An 8,818-nucleotide genomic window follows, 5' to 3' on the forward strand; every position below is an offset into this window, starting at 1 on the left:
TGGTGCTGCATACATACGACTACAATGGCTGACATTGACAGCCCCTACTCTGGTGATGAACTATTCCGTTGAATAAATAGAGGTTACACAACGAGTGGTTGTTGGATATGGAATTTAATTCACACGAGTAAGTTATTTTTTAAAAGTTACAAAAGACACGAGCTTTAGCGAGTGTTTTTTGCAACTTTTAAAAAATAACTTACGAGTGTGAAATCAATTCCATATCAAACAATTTCGAGTCGTGTGACCTGTTTCTACCACAATAATATCGGCTTGAATCAAAGGGAAACGTGGCCAAGTATAATTTCGCGTATGCAAATAAAGTGTACCGGTGACGTCCGGGACCCGGTGATGTGACGTCATTAGATTATTGATGACGTCAATAACAATTGCAGCTTGGGTCAAAGTTCACCGTGTTAGCCAATCGAAATGCGTACAGAGTTTATACCACGTGTGGTATAAACAGATTGTTAATCAACAGCTGTAATGATTAACTGATGGTCTGAGAGTTGAATAACACAGGGTATTGTGGTAGAAATAGAGGTTACACAACGAGTGGTTGTTGGATATGGAATTTATTTCACACGAGTAAGTTATTTTTTAAAAGTTACAAAAGACACGAGCTTTAGCGAGTGTATTTTGCAACTTTTAAAAAATTACTTACGAGTGTGAAATAAATTCCATATCCAACAATTTCGAGTCGTGTGACCTGTTTCTACCACAATAATATCGGCTTGAATCAAAGGGAAACGTGGCCAAGTATAATTTCGCGTATGCAAATAAAGTGTACCGACGACGTCCGGGACCCGGTGATGTGACGTCATTAGATTATTGATGACGTCAATAACAATTGCAGCTTGGGTCAAAGTTCACCGTGTTAGCCAATCGAAATGCGTACAGAGTTTATACCACGTGTGGTATAAACAGATTGTTAATCAACGGCTGCAATGATTAACTGATGGTCTGAGAGTTGAATAACACAGGGTATTGTGGTAGAATGAAATTTACAAAATAAAATGTAAATGTGATATTCTGAAAAATATTTTCTTCTTTTGAGGGCACTATTGTCAGATAGTGTTTAGTACCGATAGTGTCGATACCGAGAGAGTGGTACGGAGAGTCCGGCTGATTAGACTGTGATATTGAGAGACAATGTCGATACCGAGTGAGTGGTACGGAGAGTCCGGCTGATTAGACTGTGATATTGAGAGACAATGTCGATACCGAGTGGGTGGTACGGAGAGTCCGACCGATTAGACTGTGATATTGAGAGACAATGTCGATACCGAGTGAGTGGTACGGAGATTCCGGGCGATTAGACTGTGATATTGAGAGACAATGTCGATACCGAGTGAGTGGTACGGAGAGTCCGCGTGATAAGACTGTGATATTGAGAGACAATGTCGATACCGAGTGAGTGGTAGGGAGAGTCCGGGCGATTAGACTGTGATAGTGAGAGACAATGTCGATACCGAGTGAGTGGTACGGAGAGTCGGGGCGATTAGACTGTGATATTGAGAGACAATGTCGATACCGAGTGAGTGGTACGGAGAGTCAGGCCGATTAGACTGTGATATTGAGAGACAATGTCGATACCGAGTGAGTGGTACGGAGAGTCCGGCCGATTAGACTGTGATATTGAGAGACAATGTCGATACCGAGTGAGTGGTACGGAGAGTCCGGGCGATTAGACTGTGATATTGAGAGACAATGTCGATACCGAGTGAGTGGTAGGGAGAGTCCGGGCCGATTAGACTGTGATATTGAGAGACAATGTCGATACCGAGTGAGTGGTACGGAGAGTCCGGGCGATTAGACTGTGATATTGAGAGACAATGTCGATACCGAGTGAGTGGTACGGAGAGTCCGGGCGATTAGACTGTGATATTGAGAGACAATGTCGATACCGAGTGAGTGGTACGGAGAGTCCGACCGATTAGACTGTGATAGTGAGAGACAATGTCGATACCGAGTGAGTGGTACGGAGAGTCCGACCGATAAGACTGTGATATTGAGAGACAATGTCGATACCGAGTGAGTGGTACGGAGAGTCCGGTCGATTAGACTGTGATATTGAGAGACAATGTCGATACCGAGTGAGTGGTACGGAGAGTCCGGCTGATTAGACTGTGCTATTGAGAGACAATGTCGATACCGAGTGAGTGGTACGGAGAGTCCGGCCGATTAGACTGTGATATTGAGAGACAATGTCGATACCGAGTGAGTGGTACGGAGAGTCCGGCTGATTAGACTGTGATATTGAGAGACAATGTCGATACCGAGTGAGTGGTACGGAGAGTCCGGCTGATTAGACTGTGATATTGAGAGACAATGTCGATACCGAGTGGGTGGTACGGAGAGTCCGACCGATTAGACTGTGATATTGAGAGACAATGTCGATACCGAGTGAGTGGTACGGAGATTCCGGGCGATTAGACTGTGATATTGAGAGACAATGTCGATACCGAGTGAGTGGTACGGAGAGTCCGCGTGATAAGACTGTGATATTGAGAGACAATGTCGATACCGAGTGAGTGGTAGGGAGAGTCCGGGCGATTAGACTGTGATAGTGAGAGACAATGTCGATACCGAGTGAGTGGTACGGAGAGTCGGGCGATTAGACTGTGATATTGAGAGACAATGTCGATACCGAGTGAGTGGTACGGAGAGTCAGGCCGATTAGACTGTGATATTGAGAGACAATGTCGATACCGAGTGAGTGGTACGGAGAGTCCGGCCGATTAGACTGTGATATTGAGAGACAATGTCGATACCGAGTGAGTGGTACGGAGAGTCCGGGCGATTAGACTGTGATATTGAGAGACAATGTCGATACCGAGTGAGTGGTAGGGAGAGTCGGGCCGATTAGACTGTGATATTGAGAGACAATGTCGATACCGAGTGAGTGGTACGGAGAGTCCGGGCGATTAGACTGTGATATTGAGAGACAATGTCGATACCAAGTGAGTGGTACGGAGAGTCCGGGCGATTAGACTGTGATATTGAGAGACAATGTCGATACCGAGTGAGTGGTACGGAGAGTCCGACCGATTAGACTGTGATAGTGAGAGACAATGTCGATACCGAGTGAGTGGTACGGAGAGTCCGACCGATAAGACTGTGATATTGAGAGACAATGTCGATACCGAGTGAGTGGTACGGAGAGTCCGGTCGATTAGACTGTGATATTGAGAGACAATGTCGATACCGAGTGAGTGGTACGGAGAGTCCGGCTGATTAGACTGTGATATTGAGAGACAATGTCGATACCGAGTGAGTGGTACGGAGAGTCCGGACCGATTAGACTGTGATAGTGAGAGACAATGTCGATACCGAGTGAGTGGTACGGAGAGTCCGACCGATTAGACTGTGATATTGAGAGACAATGTCGATACCGAGTGAGTGGTACGGAGAGTCCGGCCGATTAGACTGTGATATTGAGAGACAATGTCGATACCGAGTGAGTGGTACGGAGAGTCCGGCCGATTAGACTGTGATAGTGAGAGACAATGTCGATACCGAGTGAGTGGTACGGAGAGTCAGACCGATTAGACTGTGATATTGAGAGACAATGTCGATACCGAGTGAGTGGTACGGGAGAGTCCGGGCGATTAGACTGTGATATTGAGAGACAATGTCGATACCGAGTGAGTGGTACGGAGAGTCCGGGCGATTAGACTGTGATATTGAGAGACAATGTCGATACCGAGTGAGTGGTACGGAGAGTCCGGCCGATTAGACTGTGATATTGAGAGACAATGTCGATACCGAGTGAGTGGTACGGAGAGTCCGGCCGATTAGACTGTGATATTGAGAGACAATGTCGATACCGAGTGAGTGGTACGGAGAGTCCGGGCAATCAGACTGTGATATTGAGAGACAATGTCGATACCGAGTGGGTGGTACGGAGAGTCCGTCCGATTAGACTGTGATATTGAGAGACAATGTCGATATCCAGTGGGTGGTACGGAGAGTCCGTCCGATTAGACTGTGATATTGAGAGACAATGTCGATACCGAGTGAGTGGTACGGAGAGTCCGGTCGATTAGACTGTGATATTGAGAGACAATGTCGATACCGAGTGAGTGGTACGGGAGAGTCCGGGCGATTAGACTGTGATATTGAGAGACAATGTCGATACCGAGTGAGTGGTACGGAGAGTCCGGGCAATCAGACTGTGATATTGAGAGACAATGTCGATACCGAGTGGGTGGTACGGAGAGTCCGGTCGATTAGACTGTGATATTGAGAGACAATGTCGATATCCAGTGGGTGGTACGGAGAGTCCGGTCGATTAGACTGTGATATTGAGAGACAATGTCGATATCCAGTGGGTGGTACGGAGAGTCCGGTCGATTAGACTGTGATATTGAGAGACAATGTCGATACCGAGTGAGTGGTACGGAGAGTCCGGTCGATTAGACTGTGATATTGAGAGACAATGTCGATACCGAGTGAGTGGTACGGGAGAGTCCGGGCGATTAGACTGTGATATTGAGAGACAATGCCGATACCGAGTGGGTGGTACGGAGAGTCCGGGCGATTAGACTGTGATATTGATACACAATGTCGATACCGAGTGAGTGGTACGGAGAGTCCGGTCGATTAGACTGTGATATTGAGAGACAATGTCGATACCGAGTGAGTGGTACGGAGAGTCCTGGTGATAAGACTGTGATATTGAGAGACAATGTCGATATCCAGTGAGTGGTACGGAGAGTCCGGGCGATTAGACTGTGATATTGAGAGACAATGTCGATACCGAGTGGGTGGTACGGAGAGTCCGGGCAATCAGACTGTGATATTGAGAGACAATGTCGATATCCAGTGGGTGGTACGGAGAGTCCGGGCGATTAGACTGTGATATTGAGAGACAATGTCGATATCCAGTGAGTGGTACGGAGAGTCCGGCCGATAAGACTGTGATATTGAGAGACAATGTCGATATCCAGTGGGTGGTACGGAGAGTCCGGGCGATTAGACTGTGATATTGAGAGACAATGTCGATACCGAGTGAGTGGTACGGAGAGTCCGGCCGATTAGACTGTGATATTGAGAGACAATGCCGATACCGAGTGAGTGGTACGGAGAGTCCGGACGATAAGACTGTGATATTGAGAGACAATGTCGATACCGAGTGAGTGGTACGGAGAGTCCGGCCGATTAGACTGTGATATTGAGAGACAATGCCGATATCCAGTGAGTGATGTTGATATTTATTGAAAGACCGGGCGATTAGAGAGTGATATAGAAAGGCACAGCGTCGATAAAGAGTGATGTTGAGATATATTGAGAGACCGGGCGATAAGAGAGTGATATACAGAGGCAGTGGCGATGTAGAGAGTTGTTGGGATATATTGAGAGACCGGGCGATTAGGGAGTGATATAGAGAGGCGCCTATGATATAGAGTGATGTTGAGATATATTGAGAGACCGGGCGATTTTACATTGATATAGACAGGCGCCGACGATATAGAGTGATGTTGAGATATGTTGAGAGACCGGGCGATAAGAGAGTGATATAGAGAGGCAGTGTCGATATAGATTGATTTTGAGTTATATTTAGATACTGGGCGAGTATACATTGATATAGAGAAGCAGTGTCAATATAGAGTGATGTTGAGAGAATGGGCAATTAAAGAGTGATATAGAGAGGCGCCAACGATATAGAGTGATGTTGAGATATATTAAGAGACCGGGTGATTATACATTGATATAGACAGTCGGCGACGATATAGAGTGATGTTGAGATATATTTAGAGACCTTGCGATTAGAGAGTGATATAGAAAGGCACAGTGTCGATATAGAGTGATGTTGAGATATATCGAGAGACCGGGCGATTAGTGAGGGATATAGACAGGCAGTGACGATATAGAGTAATGTTGAGATATATTGAGAGACCGGGCGATAAGAGAGTGATATAGAAAGGCACAGTGTCGATATAGAGTGATGTTGAGATATATCGAGAGACCGGGCGATTAGTGAGGGATATAGACAGGCAGTGACGATATAGAGTAATGTTGAGATATATTGAGAGACCGGGCGATAAGAGAGTGATATAGACAGGCACAGTGTCGATATAGAGTAATGTTGAGATATATTGAGAGACCGGGCGATTATACATTGATATAGACAGGCGCCGACGATATAGAGTGATGTTGAGATATATTTAGAGACCTTGCGATTAGAGAGTGATATAGAAAGGCACAGTGTCGATATAGAGTGATGTTGAGATATATTGAGAGACCAGCGATAAGAGTGTGATATACAAAGGCAGTGTCGATTTAGAGAGTTGTTAGGATATATTGAGAGACCGGGCGATTAGGGAGTGATATAGATAGGCGCCGACGATATAGAGTGATGTTGAGATATATTGAGAGACCGGGCGATTTTACATTGATATAGAAAGGCACAGTGTCGATATAGAGTGACGTTGAAATATATTTAGAGACTGGACGATTAGAGAGTGATATAGAAAGGCACAACGTCGATATAGAGTGATGTTGAGATATATTGAGAGAATGGGCGATAAGAGAGTGATATACAGAGGCAGTGTCGATATAGAGTGATGTTGAGATATATTGAGAGACCGGGGGATTATATAATGATATAGAGAGGCGCCGACGATATAGAGTAATGTTGAGATACATTGAGAGAATGGGCGATAAGAGAGTGATATACAGAGGCAGTGTCGATATAGAGTGATGTTGAGATATATTGAGAGACCGGGGGATTATATAATGATATAGAGAGGCGTCGACGATATAGAGTGATGTTGAGATACATTGAGAGAATGGGCGATAAGAGAGTGATATACAGAGGCAGTGTCGATATAGAGTGATGTTGAGCTATATTGCGAAACCGGGCGATTAGAGAGTGATATAGAAAGGCACAGTGTCGATATAGAGTGATGTTGAGATATATTGAGAGACTGGACGATTAGAGAGTTATATAGAAAAGCACAGTGTCGATGTAGAGTGATGTTGAGATATATTGAGAGACAGAGTTATTAGAGAGCGATTAGAAAGGCACAGTGTCGATATTGAAAGACATATAGAAAAACTATAAAAAAGACCTATTAACTGAGATATATTTTAGTAAATAGTATATTTAGTATTTAGTACATGTATTTTCTTCTGTCTTTCAAAAGTAAAAGTGTAAACTAAAATAGAAATGATAATAACTATGATAGAAAAATAAATAAAAGTGACGAGAAAACAGTAGAAGTAAAGGTATTGATGTGTTTTTACGTTGTGATATTGGTCAACAAATATATTTCATCTGTTGTATAATTATATAGTAAAATAAACATAGATAATGGGGGCTATATTGTTTTTACATATTTTATATAATACAGATTAAATATACATATATAAACAAATAAACAACAGAATTCAGTACATACCGTTAGTCCGTGTAATAAATCCTAAAACCATTAGAAAACAGAAGAAACTTTGGCCTGTCATAATGCCACGCCATTGACCATCGGTTTAATGGGCCTAACACACGCGTCTTTAGACCTTTGAGTCAACACACAGCGCACTTCTCTAGTTACGATGAACCGTTCACCGAAATAACAACTTGTATTCACTTGACGGTGACGCCCACCTATATAGAAGACGTTCGCGAAGGGCGAACTCGCAACTCAATGATCTCTTTCATCGATAATAGGGTATCATTTATATTGTCGTGGCCAACTATCCGCTGTGTCATCGAGGTTGTATATACATCAATTCAATGGCGATCCATACTTATTACCAAAATGACTGATTAATTGTCAAACGCATTTCCATGTAAATTTCATAGCTATCTGACACTAGCTTTAGTTTACTAGATCATTTTTTCAAACTTCATTTATTTTACGATTTCAAAGAAAAACCTGATATCATCATTCATTAATCACATTTGTTGGCTCGGATGGAAGCGCCCAAGGGATTGCTATTAATTTCGATGTATATGGAACATCGATTTAAACATGTTACGGTGGAAGGCAATTTTTATTACTCGCACCCTGACCGGGCTTCGAACGCACAATCTATGGAACCTAATCGTCTAGCTATTGTGTTAAATATGCTATAGATGAAATAATTAGCCCAATGTATCATATCCACTATGTATTGGTGATCCGAAGATAAAGATTTTAATTTCTTGTCGTAGCTGTACTGTGTGTGATGAATATAATTATTATATGTACAATACGAGCTTCCATATGAGTGTCCCTTGTTCCATTCATACTGATTTCTTCCTAGTACGTAGAATAAAACATTTTTCTTTAATTTAAAACTAATCTCAAATATTTTATCTATTTATCAATCTTAAATATTGATACCCTGAGAAAGCTACAAGCTACAGATATGAAATGAACTGTTTTTAGAGACGGTTGCCGGAACAGCCAAAGTTACCCTAATTAATTTTATGCTTATAACTAAGGTGAACATTGTTGCCCACAATCGGAGTGCTACATTAATACTATTTTAACATATATATGCTCAGATCCGATAGTTTGTTGATTCATTTTATCATATTTGAAGTAGAGTAATTATTGGTTGGAATAAAAGTTGTTTAAAGAAATTCTTTTATCGAGTAGTTGATTAATAAGCTGCAACCAGTGTTATATCACGCGTACTAATAATTAAACTGTAATTAGAGTTTTAGTAAGCTGTGTTATTATTTGCACTAGAAAAGAGTATTAGAACCCAGTGCCAGCTACGGGTATGCCAAATCTAATAGATTTTTCTCTCTTTCTCTCATGAGTACACCAGCGATAGTCAGAGTGGCATTTTAGATACAGTAGACATAGCTTACCAACGGTAATAT

At 42.7% G+C, this 8,818-nt stretch overlaps 1 protein-coding gene across 1 annotated transcript in view; it reads right to left on the reverse strand.

Moving 5' to 3' along the window:
- Window positions 1-7,527, reverse strand: part of LOC117316274 (cadherin-23-like) — a 45,916-nt gene extending 38,389 nt beyond the window's left edge. Inside the window, exon 1 of the mRNA XM_033870811.1 lies at window positions 7,407-7,527. Within this exon, the coding sequence (XP_033726702.1) occupies window positions 7,407-7,467 (61 nt within the window). The 5' untranslated portion in view covers window positions 7,468-7,527. The remainder of the gene's footprint in view (window positions 1-7,406) is intronic.
- Between the last annotated feature and the right edge of the window lie 1,291 nt (window positions 7,528-8,818).

The sequence above is a fragment of the Pecten maximus genome, chromosome 18 (assembly GCF_902652985.1).
Source record: "Pecten maximus chromosome 18, xPecMax1.1, whole genome shotgun sequence".
Taxonomy (NCBI): domain Eukaryota; kingdom Metazoa; phylum Mollusca; class Bivalvia; order Pectinida; family Pectinidae; genus Pecten; species Pecten maximus.